The sequence below is a fragment of the Rattus norvegicus genome, chromosome 7 (assembly GCF_021556685.1).
Source record: "Rattus norvegicus strain SHRSP/BbbUtx chromosome 7, alternate assembly SHRSP_T2T, whole genome shotgun sequence".
NCBI lineage: Eukaryota > Metazoa > Chordata > Mammalia > Rodentia > Muridae > Rattus > Rattus norvegicus.
Window position 1 is genome coordinate 95965779 of NC_141540.1, and position 21590 is coordinate 95987368.

At 42.1% G+C, this 21590-nt stretch overlaps 1 protein-coding gene across 25 annotated transcripts in view; it reads right to left on the bottom strand.

Annotated features, from left to right (window-relative positions):
• Window positions 1-21590, bottom strand: part of Enpp2 (ectonucleotide pyrophosphatase/phosphodiesterase 2) — a 123260-nt gene that overhangs the window by 71200 nt on the left and 30470 nt on the right. For 16 of the 25 annotated variants that reach the window (XM_087559264.1, XM_087559262.1, XM_087559263.1 and 13 more), the window contains one exon: window positions 8539-8638. In XM_087559264.1, coding sequence (XP_087415390.1) covers window positions 8539-8638 — 100 coding nt within the window. 25 annotated transcript variants of the gene reach the window in all.

Genomic DNA, 21590 nt, shown 5'->3' on the forward strand with positions numbered 1-21590 from the left:
ACATTTTTTTCTGTTGATTTTGGCCAACCTATCAACTGTGTATGCTGAGCCATAAGAAACCATGGCAGACAAGAAGGAAAAATAGAAGAAAAAAAATCTCACAGCAAAAGGGAAAATAATGAAAAACTTGTAATTGAATGAATGTTCTTTGTTTAAGGGTAGTGCTAAGATATCATTTGAACCAGTGTCTAATAAATTCAAGCAGTGGTCACTCCCATTGAGCTGTGTCTGTAAACAAGCCCAGCAATTCTAATAGCTAAGATAATGAACAGAAGCCTGTGCTCACCCTGTCTTGTCTTCCTAAGGTTCCAGCAATTATTTGAAACCTTCTTATTGTCTATGGTCCTCACCAAGATCTTCCCTGGATCTTTCTTTACCTCTTCAATACCTGTATGCATCCTGAGTTGGGCTGTGATTATTCTTTGCCCATCCTAGCAAGGTGATTTGTAAATATTTTCCCACAATAACAGTTATTCTCACATGTGCCCCTTGCTGTCTATGGAATGCACTGAATCCCACTCAACAGCTTGCCATATCGGGTATGGTCCTTCTCACCAAGATTCCTACTGAGGACAGCTGTCAGAGCTGCACGTTTACTGCAGAGATACTTCTCAGTAAAGATGTGCAAGAGCAGGCCATCGGCAGCTTCAGTGAGGAGTGAGCTCCTGTGTGAATCAGGAGAAACATGGGCCAGAATTCATTCTCGGATAACAGTGGCAAATTAAGCCAAGAATAACAGAGAGAAAAATGAAAAGATAGTCTGACCATGTAAGAACCTTTCTAATCTAATCCTAGGAAGTGTGAGCTGCCGTCCCTTTGTGTATATGTGTTTGGGGGGGGGAGGGAGATGGAGAGGAAGAGAGAGAGGGAGATGGAGAAAGATAGTGGGGCACATCTTTAGTCCCAGCATTTGGGAGGCAGGCAGATCTCTGAGTGAAGCCCTATCTCAAAACAGCAAAATCAGTACATACATACATACATACATACATACAATAAAGAGCATGCTGGAATGAGAATTGCCTTGGCCTTTCCAGGCTCTATCCCATCCCACCTCCCTACAGTCAGAACAAACATAGTCGTGGTCATTCTACAAGTCACCCTTTGTATACAGGCTTTTTAAAAAGTTCCTTGCCTAGGGTCTGTGTCCTCCCTACCTCCAGCCTAAGGATAGATTGTTTTGTTTTGTTTGGGGGGGGCAGTTTCCTTATTATTATCCTATCCATGTAGATAACATGCATGTGTGCAGAAGCACATGCTGGGGCACACATGTGGAAGTCCGATGAAAACCTCATGAATTTGGTTCTGTCCTTGCACCTTTACGAGGGTTCCATGAGCACTGGTCACTTGGGCTTAAGTGGGAAACACCTTTCCCTCTGAGGCATCTCACTAGCCCTAGACCTTTTGAAGACTTGTCTTTTTATTAGAAATAATCCAATGCCATTCCCGAGATTTTCAATGTAGACCCTCCTTTATTTGACCCCAATCAGAAGAAGGACATAAGCACTTCAGTTCTGTAACTCATGGAGAGGAGGCAAACAACATGGCAGCCAACTGTTGCTACCCCATCGTTTTCCACTGTTGCTAAGACAGACATGAAAATCACAGAATAAGGAAGATGAAAAAGCAAACCAACCAAAAGCACCCTCAAGTACCGAGAGAGACAAGAGAGCATGTGGTGGAGGCACTTGCAGGTATGACATTCAAATTATAAGCCTTTAAGCTTCAACTTCATAAACTGGAGGGACGGCTCAGAGGTTAAAAATACTGGCTGTTCTTCCAGGGGTCCTGAGTTCAATTCCTAGCAGTCACATGGTGGCTCACGACCATCTGCAATGGGATCTAGTGCCCCCTTCAGGTCTTCAGACATAGATGCAGGCAGAATACTATATGCTTAATAAGTAAATTAATTAGTTTTTTTTAAAACTACATTTTCACACGATGCTGTTTCCCTTCAGAGATGAAGGCTGCTCTCTAAATTTAAAAACCAAACGTTACAATTCTATATAAATCAGTTCAGAGGGACTTTGAATTTTAAAATGGTTAATACACAACTATAATCCCTAACAACACCAATGCACAGGGCTTTGTCTCACCAAAGTATAATTTCATGGTTTAACCACACGTAAATGTAAATGACAATCTCTTTCTTTCAAATCTGTAATTCAGAAAGGAACAGGATTACTTGAAAATGTTAAGTACAAACCCCTTTCTAGGATATTTACTTTGCTCTGTGTGTGTGTGTGTGTGTGTGTGTGTGTGTGTGTGTGTGTGTGTGTGTGTGTGTCATTTAAATGACAGAATTATGCTTTCTTGTAGTTTGTGATGTCTTTCTACTTACAAATACCTTGTGTTTATTGATACAGTGTTTCCAGGGGACAGATGTTTGAGAACTTGCCGGGGGACCTGTTTAGCCATTTCTGCCTCTGTCTCTGTGTCTCTCTCCTCACCTCTATGTCACATCTCCCCCGACCCTGTGAGATCTAGTCGAGCAGCTTTGAAGAGGAGAGACTAGAAAGAGAGAGAGCACCTTACTTCTAGTATTGTTTGTTCTGCAGACATGTAAAAACCACAGACTACTGACAGTTTAATTGGACTATTAGGAAGAGCCTAACTGATGACAAGGGCTGTCATCAAAGGCCACTCTATCCTATAGTCTCAATCATGTTTTCCTCCACATCTTCTTGTTAAGTGGAAAGTTCAAATCTGGAAGATGGCCAGGAAGGATGGTGAGATTTAAATTTTCAAAAGCCTAGCCTAAAGCTAGAGGAACTTAAGTTTCTTCTAGCAGGTTGGTCCCACTGGCAGAGTCGCATGCCAGTCCCTATCTATCACTGCCTTCTGCTCTTGGTGCTCAGCCCAGGTGTCTGCTGAAAACAAAGCCCTAAAATGGGTGGTGGGCTGTTCTCACGCTGGCTTCTTCTCTGAAAAGCACAAAAACAGTTACCCTTCTGTCTGTTGTCAGGTCTCAAGTGCAACCTGCAAGCAAGGACTTGAGGCAAGTGGACAACATTCAGAACGCCACTCCGCCACTCCGCCACTCCGCCACTCCGCCACTCCGCCACTCCGCCACTCCGCCACTCCGCCACTCCGCCACTCCGCCACTCCGCCACTCCGCCACTCCGCCACTCCGCCACTCCGCCACTCCGCCACTCCGCCAGAAGCTGGAATGCTGCTACCTCCCTCTTCCAGAGTACCAACTAATCCATTCTCATCATCTTTTCTTGACTGAGCTGTTTCTCACCCTTTTTTTCTGGAGGTTTCACTTCAAACCTTAACAAGCACCAGTTTACACACAGACCTCCGCGTCAGCTTTCTCTGCTTCCTAAGCATAGAACTTTCTAGTCTCTCCTCTTCAAAGCTGCTCGACTAGATCTCACAGGGTCGGGGGAGATGTGACATAGAGGTAGAGGAGAGAGACACAGAGACAGAGGCAGAAATGGCTAAACGGGTCCGCCAGCAAGTTCTCAAACATCTGTCCCCTGGAAACACTGTGTCAATAAACACAACGTATTTGTAAGTAGAAAGACATCACAAACTAAAAGAAAGCATAATTCTGTCATTTAAATGAAAACTTAAAAAAAAATTTAAGTTAATCTCCAGACCATTCAAGTAGTACTCCATGTAGTTAATCACATAAATCTGAATAACTTGCAAACCTGTCGGCGAGCAAGAACCTGGTCACTTCCAGTCAGGTGCTGTGACTCTATCAATTACAAATGTAGACACCAGCCTCAACCCAAGCAGAACACGAAGTTTCGTCATGCACCTTCTCTGACGTACATTACAACAGAATGCCCTCTTCAGTCTGAGGTCATTTTGCTATAAAAATCTACCTTCTAACTGAAGAAGCAAACCAGTGACTTACATATCGACCCACTGCTGCTCAGCTAAGATGTTAGATCATCATAGCACAGCCAAACTGTTTATCGAACAGAGGAAGATTACTTATTGGATTTGATTGATTAATACAGGGTCTCTCAGTGTAGTCCAGAATAGCCTCAAACTTGTGGCTTTCCTGTCTCAGGCTCCCTACTCTTAGAGTTATATCCATTAACTAAATTAATTACACCTATTAACTAAGTACTACATCCATTAATTAAATACTACATCACTAACTAATTAAAGAATTTTCGAATTTGTAGAGGCTGTAAACTTTGGGTGTTGTTTAATAATCACGATTTTGAAAGATTGGTGATGTTTATCAATTTAAAAACCTTGTGATTTTTATGGGATTCCTCTGTGTGTGTTTGTGTGTATGTCAGAGTGTGTATGTGTGAGTGTGTGTGTGTGTGAGTGTGTGTGAGTGTGTGTGAGTGTGTGTGAGTGTGTGTGTGTGAGTGTGTGTGTGAGTGTGTGTGAGTGTGTGTGTGTGAGTGTGTGTGAGTGTGTGTATGTCAGAGTGTGTATGTGTGAGTGTGTGAGTGTGTGAGTGTGTGTGAGTGTGTGTGTGTGAGTGTGTGTGAGTGTGTGTGTGTGAGTGTGTGTTTGTGTGTATGTCAGAGTGTGTATGTGTGAGTGTGTGAGTGTGTGAGTGTGTGTGAGTGTGTGTGTGTGTGAGTGTGTGTGTGTGAGTGTGTGAGTGTGTGTGAGTGTGTGTGTGTGAGTGTGTGTGAGTGTGTGTGTGAGTGTGTGTGTGTGAGTGTGTGTGAGTGTGTGTGTGAGTGTGTATGTGTGTGTGTGAGTGTGTGAGTGTGTGTGTGAGTGTGTATGTGTGTGTGTGAGTGTGTGAGTGTGTGTGTGTGAGTGTGTGTGTGTGTGTGTGTGTGTGAGTGTGTGTGTCCGAATCTTTATGTTTCATGTGCTTTTTCTTTGGCTTTTTCTTCTGTTCGTTTATTTCTTTGTTTTATCCTATGTCTGTTTGTTTGCTTTATCTTACTTTATTACTATTATTTAGATGCCTCTTTGTTTCCTAAGGAGAAACAGAAATACTGTGGATTCAGCTGGGAGAGGGAAACCATGATTGGAATATGCTGTATGAAAAAAAATCTATTTTCAATAAAAGAAAAATCAAGGAATAAAACAAAAAGGGAAAATTACGTTGAACAAAGCATACTGAAATTTCGGACATAGAAACATTACAGAGAATTCTCAGTCGTATCAACGTAAATGGAGAAACCTCCACTCTGAGCCCCACTCCACAGAGACCTGCAAACTCTGTGGGTTCCCTGAATCTTAACTCAGGTGGTCTCACTCCATTGACGCAAACTCCCTAAATTCAGTCTAATATAAAGTCTCATGGTGTATATTACTCCATCTGATCACTGTCCTCACAGAGTGATGGCCGATCATCCGTCAGTTTTATATCTTGCTGCATTCTGCTGGAATGTTATTTAAAGTGCTTTCAACACTGGGATTCCTAAAGTTATCAAAGATCGTGAGCCTTTTCATCCCTAGCAACACTTTGAATTTTCTAATAAAATCGTTAGCTGTGCTTTTTGTTTCGTATTTGCCCACAAATTCACCACTCATGTGCTCTTAAACTTTCCTTTCAAGCCAATAAAAATGATGATAGATTAGACCAAGTTATCAAACTTTTATTAGCCAAGTATTCACAAGCTCACGAATCTCACTTTGTCAGTCAAGTGTCAAGAGTACCCATGGCCACCTGGGTACTGAGAGGGTCTTGAAAGAAGTGTAGCTTCTATAACCCAGACTCCTGCACAACTCTAGACATGCCCCATCCACATGAATGCCTGTGTGCAGACAACTGCATGCACATATGTCTTCTTTCCATTTTATAGATAAACAGAGAGACCACGGCCTATGTTTAAACAAAGCTATCCGACTCAACTGCACTTATTGTTCCTTTAAAATTCTAATTCTGCCACCCTCTTGACCTTAGTGTCGCTTTCCCGAACTTTATAACTGGTCAACTTTATTCTGGTCACTTCACACCTCCTACGCATCCCAGGATCTGATGAAGCTCTCATTCCCCTCTGCTTCTAATAGGTCATCAGATCCTAACAATAACTCCAGGCAACAAGTGTACTAGTTAATTAATTACAAGTCATTATGCGTGGTGACAGCCTTGCAGACACCTTAGTTCACAGTGTAACAGTGAGAGTATTCTCAGCTGTTACCCAGGAGCCCTGACAAGCGACCAGGACAGAAAAGGAAGCTGCATACTTTTGAATGGTGGCTCTTGCTCTGCCCTCATATACATGAGTGGCCTTTGTGTTTCTTGTTTGTGAAACACCTGATGGTCCTGAATGTGCAGGAATTCTTTCTGCCCCAGAGTGTTGTTAAAACAAAACAAGACAACAACAAACCACAACAAACAAACAAAAATCCTAGGGTATTTTCTCTCTTGACTTTTATTGTTTAAAATGTAGGGGGGAAAAACTTCACCCAATGTTCTCTGATGCAAAAGTTCAGCTAATTGTCAGAACCGCCTAGCACTAGTAGTATTTAGGAGATTCCCCCTTCCAACTATTGTTAGCAGTTAAAAAGATATAAAAACTGTCTACACCCTGCCTCACCGGGTTTCCAAAAGGAATCTTCTGTTTTCTCTATTTAAGCAGAAATGAACCCCAGTGTGTAGACAGCAGGTAAGCAGCATCAAAAGAAAACGTAAGAATAAAAGCCACATAAGGCTATGGAAGTCCTGAAACTCGGATATAAACTGTGTGGTGCCCTATAACTACGCTTCATGGAGGTGAAATGAACTCTCGCCATAAAGGCTTAGGATACCGATTCTATTAATTCAAGAAGCCGTATTCTGCAGCATGTTTAATTGACAAGTAGTACTGTAGACTAGTTTTCCAGAAGTAATATTGACATTGCTTGTCTTGTATCTAGTTCCTACAACATATGGAAGTAATTTACTATATGAGCAATGTTTTCAGGGGCTAAAACATTTATTCCATACTTTTCAAGCTTTTTGGTAGAGATAACACACGATTAGTAGGAGATGAGACGGGATGGCGGGAACAGTTTTTTATTCATTTATATTTTTTAATAATCTAGAAAATAAAGTCTTCTAAACTTATCCTTATTGCTGAGGGCTGAGACATTACAAGTGACTTGCCTGTGACAGTAGCACTTATTAATATAGACCCAGGGTCCCAGGCTGGGACTTTCATGATCCATTTCCAAAAAAAAAAGAGTCAAGTTTGAAAATAATGCAGTCATTAAAGAAACAGCATCGATTCCGGCCACTATCATTTAGAGAAAGCAGAAAAATGGTTCCTTTTAGGCACACTGGAAGGAGCCGGCAGCGGGCTGTCAGAGCAGCATGCTCAGGCCAAGGGCCTGATCCCCTGTCACAATCAGCCTTACCGGGTATGAAAAAGAGGGCTTTGAAGACAGCTTTTGCCTCCAATAAAAACAGCATTCTCTTTTGGCCCAGCAACCCCTCTCCCCTCTCCCCAGTGAAACACAATGCAGTTTTGTCCCTTTGGTTCCCCGGGGCCACAAGTTTTTAAGATCTGTTTTCTCATTCTTTCCCAAAGTACACTTCGCTGCAGCTCCCTCATCCATGTCTCCTACTACACCTTCAACATCCTTAAGCCCAACTCAGATCACTTGCTTGCCGTGTGGAGGATTCAATATTCCATTATACCTCATTTAGTAATACGGGTTTACAGGGGTATAAAGGCAGGTGGTGTTTCACAGTGTGCCAATCAAGAAACGCAGAGAAACACCAAATTCCCGGGGAGACAGAAAACATACTGTGATGTCAGAGAAAGGGAAGAAAATATTGCCCCCTAGAGTACCTGTCATTTCGAATACAATTTTTTAATTCTGAAACCATCAGCAGCTCCAATTTCCAGGAAATTAACCAAGCCATTGCTTAAGACCAGGTCAACTAGGCCCCCTCAGCCTGCACAAACGTTCCTTTATGAAGCCCCACTCTGCTCGGTACAGCCCACTGCAAAGGAGCCTCATTCACTCCAGCTGTGTTAGTTAAGTCAGCTCGGAAAACTCACCTTGCCTTCTTCCAGAAGGAAACACAGTGCAGATCTGCTCTTGAAAACTCTCTAAAGAGCTTACCTGGAGGGTTCCCCTAGTCTCAGTAAATCTTAGTCCCAAAGTTCTAAATTTCTAGCTTCTTTTTTTTAAGTTTATTGCCTTTTTTTTTTAACATCCTTTCTTTTTCTCACTCCTAGGTTAGAACTTTCTGGTAGCAAATAATGTCCCTTATACCACATGACAACACATCAGTCTCAGTCCTCTGTACCACATGGAACCTGCCAGCCTCATCCTTCTCCAACACTAAAGGCATACCTAGTCTCACTAAAGTTAGCGTAGCTGTGTCTAGGAACAAATGTTCATTTTATTTCAATGTTTATAAACTTCGGGATACAAAAATGTATGCATCCAGTTGTTGAGAATCGACAGTAAAGGTCTCTGATTAAAGCGTCATTCTTTACACCTAAGTTATAGACAGAATTGGTTTCATGACAGAGACACACCTTGGGCTAAATGAATCGCCCTGCAAGGCCGTCTGAAAGACGAATGCCCAAGGTGGCTGATGAAGACTGCCTAAGTGCACAGCACTGTTAGAGAAACAAAACTGCTAATAGCTACTACTCTTACCTGTGGGAGGTCCTTCATCCCATTCTGCCCTCTTAATTCGACTTGCTGTGAATCCTAAGCAGATATTGACACTGATGGCAAAAGTGAACAAGGATATTACCTGAGGGAATAAGGAGATGGAGTTGTCAAACACAGCTAGATTAGATGGATTCAAAGTGCATGAAAGTAGTTCAGATGACCCTAACACCCCGAGTCTTGCCAATTCTGAAAGGCATTCTCAGATCGTGTCTGAATTTGAACGAGGAGAAAAGAAACAAATCGAACCCAACTGGCAGTAATCCGGGAGAGTCAGCACCTCGCTAGTCACCGTACCGTCCTCCTACCTGGAATGACCCGAGACAGCCTTGTCTTGCCATGCCGAGGGATTCTTGGAAAGCCTCTGCAGGGTGTTCTCTGCTTGCCCTGAATGCTCTGCTCTCGGGGCTCTGAGTTCAGGCTGTTAACTCCAAGCAATCCCACCTGGGAAGTTGACAGGCGCATCTGATTCGTGCAGAGCTCGATTTCATCACAGTTGGTTCACAAATTGCAACTCTGAGCATAAGAGGCTTAAGGCAACATCCTTCTTGGCCCCACCCCCTGGCCGGCCCCTCCCCTCGCACAGACACTTTCATGTGGTATCCTTTGGCAACCGGGGGACTTCTTGTGTAGCTGTGGCCAATAACAGTGCATGTTCGTTTTTTTTTTTTCCTTCCTTCCCTCACAAATACATGGTTTGTCAAAAGAGAAACCAAATGTATTTTATCCGATAAAAATGAATCAGAGCTGCCCAGAACTTCCCATCAACTCGAAGCGTTTGCTATGTAGTTATTTGATGCCCTCAATCCTCCAACTTCAGGGTTTTTTAAAAGACAAGGGGGAAAAAAGTACAATTTATAAACCAAACAAATCTCCCTGTCTTTACCATCTGGTTATTTTTTTTCTGGCAGTTAGAATGACCCTGTATCTATATAACTACATTCTCAGCTACTTCTGATTCCTCAGGAGTTTCACAACAATGGGATCTCCCAAAATTGCAACTCACACAAGAGATAGCATTCTTTTTCCCTCCATGTTGTTAAATTTTACACTAGTAACTTTTATCAACATACTGGGACGGCCAGCCGAGTTGCATAAAGTCCTTCTGAATATGAAAAGAGACAATATCATCCCAGTCTCTACCCATTCCTGACAAAAGTCAGCTTGTTTGTGGGGTGGGGGTGGGGTAGGAAGCAGGCATAAAGGACAGTAGGGGAGGGAGCTTGATTAGCCTTGAATTTAGCTTGAAAGAAGCAGTGGCTGCAAGAATTCCTATCAAATGCTCATCTACTTTGCAAAGACTGTGTCGAAGCTTCGTCCTGTGAGGCTCTTCTTGTGCCTGTTGAAGCGTCTATCCTAAGCAATTTTGCAACTTGGCAACCACACCAAATTTAGAAGTCTCTAAATCGGAAAGTCGTTTACATATTATATGCCTTTAGGATTCAAATGAGGGGAGGCTTGTTTTTGGCTTCTCCTGCCAGGCCCCTGGACGGTGGTTCTCTGCAGAGCACGTAAGTGCATATGTAAACAAGCAGGAGCCTTCCAGGCAGCAACTGCTCTAGGAAGCCCCCGGGGCTCTGCTCGCATAGAACCTGATAGCACAAAAGCTAAGAGCTTGTTTCCGTGGACTGCAGAGTGAGCCTGGGTTTCATTACAAACTCTAGAGTTTAGTAAACAGCTCACTGAAAAGAAGAAGAGACACTGCCAGACATCCAGTTGCTCTTCTCGGGTCCTCTTAGCTTTGGACTCTCACAGAGGGGGCAGGCTATGAATTTATCTACAAGCCTCTCGCTTTAGTCTGTATGCCAAGCTAAACTGATCTGCAGTTGATTATTTTAGCAAGGCCTCTAAAAGATGTTAACCCCATGTTAAGATTTTTCTACTATATATTCAGTTTCCAGATGCAAACCTGCTGTTTTCGGGGAAGTCTGTAAACCAAGAGGAAATCATGGGTTCTGCACTGTTATTTCAGTGCACGCTGCATGCTACAGAGGATCCAAAAACAGCCTCCTTTCCTCTCCAGCCTCCCAGGCCTACAAGACTCAGCAACTTGAGACTTTTCTCTGACACAGAAACCCATCTCTAAGAAAACCGAGGCTCTCCTCAGGAGAAAAAAATACAGCTCAGAAACTGAAGATCCTTTCGTGCTTTATTGTTTTATTTTATGGCATGCAAACTAGCTATGCAGGGAAAAGGGGTGACTAAGTGTGATAGCAAATTGGTCGTGTACATCCTGGTCTGTACAGCAATGGATTACCCATTTACCCAAAAGGATCAAGATCAGCCAATGTTTCTGGTAAGCATTCTGGCAAAGAGCTGTATTTCCACCAGATCACTGGGCATCAGGAACTTGTCAATACATAAACACTTGTGCATACACACACCCACATGCACATGCATATACACAAACACACACATGCACACACATACACGTATACATACACATATACAAACACATATGTATGTACACATAAACATGCACATACACATTCATACACATACAAGAACATACACATACACGCACGTCTAAATACACACTATCTAGCTATAGTTAAGCAAATTGTGTGTGTATTTTATATGTGCATATGTGTATGAAGGCATATGTGCTTTCCATGTGTTCGTGTGTGGAAGCCAGAGAAGGGCTTTGAGTATCCTGCTGTATTACTCTGCCCCTTACTCCGTTGAGAGAGGGAGTCTCATTGAAATGAGAGTCAGGCTGGCAATCAGAAATCCTCAACAATCCTCTTGTCTCCACCCCCAAACAGGGCTCGCTGGGCAAGACAGAAGGCAAGCAGATTTTTACTGCAAGGTATCATTATAGATTAGACAGTCAGGGGATAGCCCTATGTTGGCATCAAATCAACTGTAAAACACAATTAACTCTCATTATCTCAAATAAAGAAAACTCTGGCAGTGTACACAATAGGTCCAAAAAATCACCAAAAATGACTAGACTGCATTGAAAAATCTTTCAAAAGAAAGAAAGTTCACCTGCTATTGTGTTTCAGGTTTTGATAGAAGGACACATATCACTGACTGGCTCAAAACAGCAGAAAGTGTATGGGGGAGAAAAACGCTATAACCTCCAGTGTGGGTTATTAAGCCATATTTCAGAGAACACTGCCCTCTGGCAGAGAAAAACCTAACCCTGTAAACATCTTGTAAGCAACTTGGCCTCAAAAATCACTCTAGCCTCCAACTTTATGACCCATAAGGATCCCCTGAGAGGCAGGTATTAAAATGTGATATTTATGCCTTATCCCCAGAGATTCTGCTCCACTGGATCTGAAGGGTAAGAGAAGAAAGGAGAATTAGGGGACAGACAAGAATAGCACAATTGGTCATTCTGATACAAGCCATACAAGGACCACATTAAGGAAAACATTAGAATAAATGACAGTGACGTACTTCACCAGTGCCCCATAGGTCGAACGGCTGGACCTAACTCATAACGTAATTTTAATCGATTAGTAATAGTGTTCACTGTTCATTGGACTTTAAGTCCCCTTCTCTCAAGGACAAGCTGGGTGCTCCAGCAAGGGGGTCATCTGGATGCTGGGGACTTCCGAGTAGTGACTTATTTACTTTGTTGTTTATCAAAGCAGCAGTGTGCTGCTTGGTTGCGATACAGAAGTTGCATTTATAGAAATCCACAGTCCATCTTTTCATGAAAGGGTTCTATGGATCCTTGTTCTCCAGCCCTGACCAAGATAAGAAGGTTTGGGGTGACCCGTGAGGTTTGAAAGCTGTGTGATTGACACTTGTCATTCTCACTGCCAATTCTGAAACTGTCTGGAACTCACTAAAACTTTCTCCATGTCCTGTTTCTCATTATGCTGAACCGCCTTGAGTTGGCTTAGTATCGCCCCCACTGTAACTACAACAAAACACCATGACTATTAGAAAATGGCACTCCTGTGTATTTCCCCCCCGAATCTAGTTGAAAAGTCATTATGTCTTGTCTTTTAAATTCTGTTTTGGCTGAGGACTACTAGAAAATTCAGAAATCGCAAAATGAACAACGGTCTTTGTTTCCCAACCTAATGGGCAGAAGGCTTTGACAGTGAAAAGAATAACAGGCTGGCTCATTGCCTCCACAATTCTGGACTGCAGATGGGACTTAAGATGCTAAGTTGCAAGAGTTGGATTTTAGAAGTAATGTATGTTCCAGGCGTTAGCCAGTAGAGAAACGGCAAGCTTCGGTATAAATGCCAAGAGGACTTGTTCTCTTAATTATCACACAATTTAAAGCTGAAATCAATACTGTCATGTTTCTCAGGGGATTTAATTTATGTCCTAACTGCCTTATGTGTTACACTGATTGTCTATGTGCTATACATCTAACAAGAATTGCACACAAATTAATCTGTGACTAACCGTTCATCATTTGACATTCACTAACTCCTATCTGTAGTAAGCATTGTTCTCAGTACATAGGAAGCTGAACCAGACATCATCTATGTCTTCTGCATTCAACTAGAGGCAAAAGTAAGTGTGAAATAAAACCTGTGGTAAGTACAGACATGTAGAAGTCAATGGCCTTTTGAGAATACAAAATTTAGGCTTGATCTAGTTAGGAGGGCTCCGCAGAAGGCTTTGTAGGGTCAATTGAGCTGTGATTTGAGCAAATGATCGGATGCAGAGAGGAGGAAGAATTCTAGGCAGAGAGAACACAATGTGCAAAAATTTCGTGTACGTAGGATGAAGGTAAAATCTGTGAAGACCGAAACTCAGCCAGCTTGAATGAGGTTTGGAGAACCAGAGAGGACAAGAGTGAAGACAGAGTGCAGAGGTTAAAGGAGGCCAGTCATGTGGCTTTTCAAAGGTAGTCTTAATGGTATTATCTTTATCCTTAAAGCAACGGAAAGCCCTTAGAAGGCTTAAGAAGGTAGATGTTTAATCAGATTTTAAAGCTAATCTCTTTCTAGTGTGAATACAATTTGCAAGGAATCAAGAATGGATACAATCACTGAGCTTAAAAGAATGACTTTCAGCCAGCACCAGGGAGGCCCTGGTTGGCATAGACAGGAAGAAAGGCTAGGAGTAAGGAGAAAGATCTATAAATAAACCATATACAAGTGTTGAAGGGTTATTGGATTTTAAGGATGGCTTTAGAATTAATGAATACTTATTAATTACCATGACCACATAGCTTCTCAGGAAAGTCACTTATTGTGTTCGCATTGGAATATATAAATATGTCTAAATGGGATACAGAGAGAGAGAGAGAGAGAGAGAGAGAGAGAGAGAGAGAGAGAGAGCTGGGGAGATGGCTCAGTGGGAAATCATGTGCCTCATGGGTATGAGAAATTGCATTTGGAGCCCCAGAACCCATGTAAAATATTGGTGTTAGTGATGTATCTGTGGCTCCAGTGTTCCTCCTAGAAGGAAAGAAAGGCAAATCCCTAAGAACCCACGGGCTGCCCTTGTGTACACAACAAGGAATAAAAAAAGAGACCCTGCTTCAACACCCAAAGTTGTCCTCTGAGCTCCACACATGCATCTTGACAAATAAGTACCCATGCTCACACCCATGAACACACACACACACACACACACACACACACACACACACCCCACGGGGGAGGGGTGGCTATCTGTTAATCCCTTAGGATTGGTTAAAATAAAGAATACACACAGCTGGTAGTTTTAAAACATTCGTCAAGAATTTTCAAAACCATCTGAGGCGGTTGATGGAGAATAATGTGACCTGAGACCTTGAGCATAATAAACTCATAACAAAAGAGGTTTGAAAGACTTAGCCTCAGGAAATAAGTCAGCTTTGTTCTAACTCCAGCTGATAATAAAACATTTTAAAAGTTAAAAACACTATTTAACTGTTTAGCTTCACCTGCATTCAAGAGTCCAGCAAACAGAAAGACTGTGCCCATTCAGAGACCCACAGGAAAACTTACATGGCAGAAGTGACTTTGACATTGTGTACCATACCATTTATGGATTGGTAGGACGATGACTACCGAGAATTGTTTCTGGTTTTCTGTCTTCTTTCAACAGATTTTTGCACACTCTCTCTCTCTTTTTAAATTATATACATTTTAATGTTAGTACTTTTCCTTTTGGGGGCTGTTGGGGAGGTATAGGGTCTCTGTAGCTCTGACTGTACGAGAACTCACTATATAGACATCGCTGGTCTCAAACTCATAGAGCTCTACCTGCCTCTGCCTCCTGAGTGCTTGGATTAAAGGTGTGCATCACCATGTCCAGCTCTATTTTTTGTGTGGTGTGTTGGGAGTGGTGCTGATGACGGTGGTGTGTATGTCTGTGTGTGTGTGTGTGTGTGTGTGTGTGTGTCTGTGTGTGTGTCTGTGTGTGTGTCTGTGTGTGTGTCTGTGTGTGTGTCTGTGTGTGTGTCTGTGTGTATGTCTGTGTGTGTCTGTGTTTGTGTGTGTGTATGTGTCTGAGTGTATCTGTGTGTCTGTGTGTGTGTATGTGTCTGAGTGTATCTGTGTGTCTGTGTGTGTCTGTGTGTGTCTGTGTATGTCTGTGTGTGTGTGTGTGTGTGTGTGCATGCCTGCCACAGCACAAGTGTGAAGGTTACAGGAAAACTTGAAGGAATCTGTTATTGCCTTCTAACCTGTGGGTCTCGGGGATTATCAAGCTTAGCAACAAACTCCTTTACTCACTGACCCATCTTGTTAGCCCAAGGTAACTGGTTTTTCAACAGTTTCAACATAAGATTAACAATTTCCTTCTAGTATCTTTAAGCAGAAAAGGGTATTAGTATTCTCTCTTCCTAATGATGAAAAAAAATGAGGTACAAAGAATATGTGACATCTCTGAAATGGAAGAGTAAATGACCAAGCCAGGGCTAAACACCAGGTCTTGTAAAACAGCCTCTCCCTCTCCCCACTAGAGCCGGACATCTCTCTGTTGCACCACACGAGGGCCTCAATTCAACACATCCAAAATCCAGCTACCCAGAGAACCAGCTCTCCCAGCCAGCTTCCTTTCCTTTCTTGGAAAAGCTGGTACCACTTGTTTTATTGCAATTCTTGCTTGCCTTGTTCCTGATCAGATATCACCCCTAGAGACTCAAATTATTGACTGCAACTATTTCCATTGTTTCTTGGAGCTTGCTGAGTGCTACCAGTGATCGAGTTCCCTTCTTCTTTGTGTCCCTCATCTTCCTTGAGTCGTACCTTAGGAGGCCCTACCATAACTTCTTTTGCTGCTTTCCATCTCCTCCACACACCATTTCACTGAGCCCTCAGGGATCAAATCTGTGACTCATCCCTACAAATTACCCAAAGACCCTTAGATATGATACATAGCTGACAACCTTCCTCTGAAACTTAAAGCCTTCCCCCTGCCTCTCTTGAAGTGTGATGCCTGGACCAGCCGAATCAGAATGTCCTGGAAGCTAATGAGCAGCACCCATTCTTGGAGTCTACCTCAGATCGACTGACTCAGGAGACTTAGGGCAGCAATCACATCTGGCTACTTTGGTGGAAGATTGAGAACCGCTGAAACCCAACTGCTCACCAGGCACACAACACCCTGACTCCCACCCATCAAGACTGCAGTCTCTAGATTCAATTCAAAGCCCTTGTCCTGTTTTAACTGTGAGGCCTTATGTGACCTCTGTACTTCTCTATCCCTAGACTCATGGCTATCCATCTCAGGATTCTTCAGAGTATTAGGGCAAGTAATCCATACAAATCACCAATCGCAATGCCTAGCACAGGATAATGCTCAATAAACGGTAGTTTTCTAAATAAGAAAAATGCTTGCTATTTCTTGATTAAGTTGTGTTCTTGCGCACCTCTGTTTTTTAATACAGGTTGCTACCTTGCCCTAGAATGGCCTCTTCACTTAATCTCCCTTGCAAATCCTAATATATTTATGAAAACTCGAGTCACATGACAGTAGGACCTCCCCTGACCTACTCATCCAATGGAGAGCAATGGGGTCCCCTTGCTCTGTCCTCTGATTTTCTTGACCTTCTCACACAGCCTTAGGCCCAGTAGGACTTCAGATGCAGAGGTTAGGTATCCACAGCCCTCCCACAGCTCTGCAGCCTACCTGGGGTGTAACAAGCAAATGATAAAGCATTGCCGAATGGACCACTGAGCACCAAGAACCTTAAATTTCAGTGCTCTCTTACTGTACATTCTAGTTTCTTGATCTACAAAACAAGTTTGGATTATTGGAAAGATTTTTGGCTCTTAAAAAAGAATTAAGACTTTTTTTATTAAGATGAAACCTTAAAACACATAGTGAGGACTAAATTTGCTACTTCCTGAATTGACATAGAGAGGGGAAGGCCCGGATCTCATCTCTTTTTTTTTCTTTTCTTTTTTTCAGAGCTGGGGACCGAACCCAGGGCCTTGCGCTTGCTAGACAAGCACTCTACCACTGAGCTAAATCCCCAAACCCCAGGATCTCATCTTACCAGCCAGCTCTCTCACCCTGTAATACCTCCTCAAATTCTTGAACGAGTACGTTGAAAAAGCAAACAAAAGAAATCAATATATTGTCTCCATTGTTCGAATGCTCTTGTAAACAATCTCTTATTTGAGTATTCTGATTTTCCAAACTCAAGGCAAATCTCAGCCTCCAGGGCAGACGTCTCACTGGAAGAAACACCGAAGACAACAGCTTCTATACAGAGTCCCAAGTTCATGTTTGCTTACGTGGTTTTGCATTGCAAGGTCTTCTCATCATGCTCATCTAAATCCTAATCCATAACTATCACCAAGCCTCAGCATCTGCAGGAAAACACACCTCACGGCGGAAGCACACACTGTGCAACCTTCAATAATCCAGAGAACCGTCCCAGGTTAGGTATCTGCTCTCCACAGTTTCCTGACGCTCAGTGTTTTCTGTCTGTTTGATGGCTTGTTTTAGTATCTCTTCTCTCACTAGTACAAGTAGAATCCCTCAGAGAACAGGAGAAAACAACAATACAGTAAACAAGCTAAGAATTAGTTTTAGATTCCAACAGAATCCGAATCCTCAAGATGAGACTCAGCGTCTCTGAAAGACTCATTTCTATAAGAAGAAATAGTTCTTATCACATACGATTAATAAGAAGGCCAAATTATGTAATAGATTAAGCAAGTAACCAATCTCTTTAAAACATAAAACATACATGCTCTCACACTCACCTGTGCACTACTCAGTTCAGGAGAATATGGTCTCCATCACATCCCCTGACATTCTCAATGTCTTACCAAGTATTGGACATAAGATAGGTGCTTAGCAGTAATAGGTTCTAGGAAACATTAGATCAACTTATAATGTTGCAAACCTCCCATTCCACTTTCTTACAGACTCCAAGAGATAATGCACAGTCCCTGTTTGGCAAAGCTGGGTTGTTCTAGACACAGTTTTGAAGACATGAGGTCAACCCCCATAGTCAAAACTCATAAGGAAAGTGCAGCATTGAATTACTGAGGAACTGTTCGAGTTCCAGTCTAGAAGGAAGTATCCTGGAACACCAAGGCAAGTGTTCCCATCACAATGGCCTCTCTGGAGAGGAAGCTCAGCTGTCACTCTCGTGGTTCCCCTTCTAGCAAGCAAGAGTTTATGAGACTCAGCAAAGTCAGAGCAGAGAGGAACTTCCCTTCCGTAGTGAAGAGGGGTCAGGAGGAGGGAACCACACAGCTAAAATTACCATAACGATTGCTGAACGACTGGATAGCTGCTTTCCTCCAGGATGAGGAGCAAAGAAAGGATATGCTCTTTTGCCCTCGCTATTCTGTTACCATTTTGCTACCAAAACAATGAAGCGAGTGTGTACTAGTGCGGATGCTTTCACACCAAGTGAAAGAAGCTCCTTACAAAGTCACCTATCATGTTGTCTCATTGAGAAAAAACATCCCCAGTAGGAAACAACTTAATTCAGGGCTGTGAGGCGGTGGAGGAGATGTTGCTCTATAATAGGAGCTTGGAGTCACATATAATGAAATATTCTAGAATTCTGTAACAGTAATATTTCACATTAGAAAGGATTTATTGTCATCTGTATAGTTTTTTTTTGCAAGACTCTTTTCTTTTTGTTTTTTAAAATTGGATTTTATTTACATTTCAAATGTTATCCCCTCTCCCAGTTTCCTGTCCATAAACTCCCTACCCCATCTCCCATCCCCCTTTTTCTATGAGGGTACTCCTCCACCCAACCACCCACAACTTCCTCCCTCCCAGCCCTGACATTCCCCTTGGCAAGACCAAGGGCTTCTCCACCCATTTGGTGCCCAGCAAGGCCATCCTCTGCTACATATGCAGCAGGAGCCAGGGGTCTGTCCATGTGTGCTCTTTGCATGGTGGTTTAGTCCCTGGGAGCTCTGATGGGTTGGTTTTGTTGTTCTTATGGGGTTGCAAGCCCCTTCAGCTCCTTCAATCCTTTTGCTAACTCCTCCAATGGGAACCCATTCTCAGTTCAGTTTTTGGCTGTGAGCATTGGCCTCTGTATTTGTCATGATCTGGCAGAGCCTCTCAGAAGACAGATATATCAGGCTCCTGTCAGCACACGCTTCTTGGCATCAGCAATATTGTCTGGGTTTGGTGGCTGTATGTATATGATCTGGATCCCCAGGTGGGACAGTCTCTGGTTGGCCTTTCTTTCAGACTCTGCTCCAAACTTTGTCTCTATATTTCCTCTCTAGAGTTTTTGTTCCCCTTCTAAGAAGTACTGAAGCACCCACACTTCACTCTACTTGAGCTTCATGTGGTCTGTAAATTGTATCTTAGCTATTCTAAGCTTTTAGGCTACTATCCACTTATCAGTGAGTACATATCATGTGTGTTCTTTTGTGATTGGGTTGCCTCACTCAGGATGATATTTTCCAGTTCCATACATTTGCCTAAGAATTTCATGAAGTCATTGTTTTTAATAACTGAAGAATACTCCATTGTGTAGATGTATATCTTCTGTATCCATTTCTCTGTTGAAGGGCATCTGGGTTCTTTCCAGCTTCTGGCTATTATAAATAAGGCTGCTATGAACATAGTGGAGCATGTGTCTTTGTTATATGTTGGGGCATCTTTTGGGTATATGTCCAGGAGTGGTATAGCTGGGTCCTCAGGTAGTACAATGTCCAATTTTCTGAGGAACCTCCAGACTGATTTCCAGAGTGCTGTTGGGATTACCAGTCTGCAATCCCAACAGCAATGTAGGAGTGTTCCTCTTTCTCCACATCCTTGTCAGCATCTGCTGTCACCTGAGTTTTTTGATCTTAGCTATTCTGACTGGTGTGAGGTGGAATCTCAGGGTTGTTTTGATTTCCATTTCCTTGATGACTAAGGATGTTGAACATTTCTTTAGGTGCTTCTCAGCCTTTCAACATTCCTCAGCTGAGAATTCGATATTCTCGGCTTGTTTATCCTTTGAGTAGAGGAAGGTTACTGATTTGTTTGAGTTATTTTTATATCCAGTCACTTTACTGAAGTTGTTTATGAGGCTTAGTAGTTCTCTGGTACAACTGTTGGGGTCACTTAAGTATACTATCATATCATCTGCAAATATGATATTTTGACTTCTTCCTTTCCAATTTATATCCCTTTGACCTTCTTTTGTTGTCTGATTACTTCGGCTAGAACTTCGAGAACTATACTGAAGAAGTAGGGAGAGAGTGAGCAGCCTTGTCTAGTCCCTGATTTTAGTGGGATTGCTTCAAGTTTCTCTCCATTTAGTTTGTTGTTGGCTACTGGTTTACTCTGTATGGCTTTTACTATGTTTAGGTATGGGCCTTGAATTCCTGATCTTTCCAAGACTTTTATCATGAAGGGGTGTTGAATTTTGTCAATGCTTTATCAGCATCTAATGAGATGAGCGTGTTTTTCTTTTTTAAATTGAGTTTGTTTATGTAGTGGATTACATTGATGGATTTCTGTATATTGAACCATTCCTGCATTCCTGGGATGAAGTCTATTTGATCATGATGGATAATTGTTTTGATGTAGTCTTGGATTTGGTTTGTGAGAATTTTATTGGTATTTTTGCATCGATATTCATAAGGGAAATTGGTCTGAAGTTCTCTTTCTTTTTGGGTCTTTGTGGGTTTAGGTATAAGCATAATTGTGGCTTTGTAGGAGAAATTGGGTAGCGTTCCTTCTGTTGTGGAATAGTTTGGACAGTATTGGTATTAGATCTTCTATGTAGGTCTGATAGAATTTTTCACTAAACTCATCTGGTCCTTGACTTTTTTTGGTTGGGAGAATATTAATAACTCCTATTTCATTAGGAATTTTGGGACATTTTGCGTGATTAATCTGATCCTGATTTAACTTTAGTACCTGGTATCAGTCTATAAAATTGTGCATTTCTTACAGATTTTCCAGTTTTGTTGAATATAGGCTTTTGTAGTAGGATCTGACGATTTTTTTAATTTCCTCACATCTGTTGTTATGCCACCCTTATCATTTCTGGTTTTGTTAATTTGGATACACTCTCTGTGACCTCTAGTTAGTCTAGCTTAGGGTTTATCTGTCTTGTTGATTTTCTTCAAGAACCAGCTCCTGGTTTTGTTGATTCTTTGTATAGTCCTTTTTGTTTCTACTTGGTTGATTTCAGGCCTGAGTTTGATTATTTCCTGCCATTTACTCCTCTTGAGTGTATTTGCTTCTTTTTGTTCTAGAGCTTTTAGGTGTGCTGTCAGCTACTAATATACATTAGCTCTCTCCAGATTCCTTTTGGAGGCAATCAGAGCTATGAATTTTCCCCTTAGCACTGCTTTCATTGTGTCCCACAAGTTTAGGTGTGTTGTACCTTCATTTTCATTAAATTCTAAAAGTCTTTAATTTCATTCTTTATTTCTTCCTTGAACAAGTTATCATTGAGTAGAGCATTGTTCAACTCCCATGTGTATGTGGGCTTTCTGTCGTTATTGTTGTTATTGAAGACCAGCCTTAGTCTGTGGTGATCTGATAGGATGCATGGGATTATTTCAGTCTTCTTGTATCTGCTGAGGCCTGTTTGATGACTGATTATATGGTCAGTTTTAGAGACGGTACCATGAGGTGTTGAGAAGAAGGTATATCCTTTTGGTTTTGGATGAAATGTTCTATTAATATCT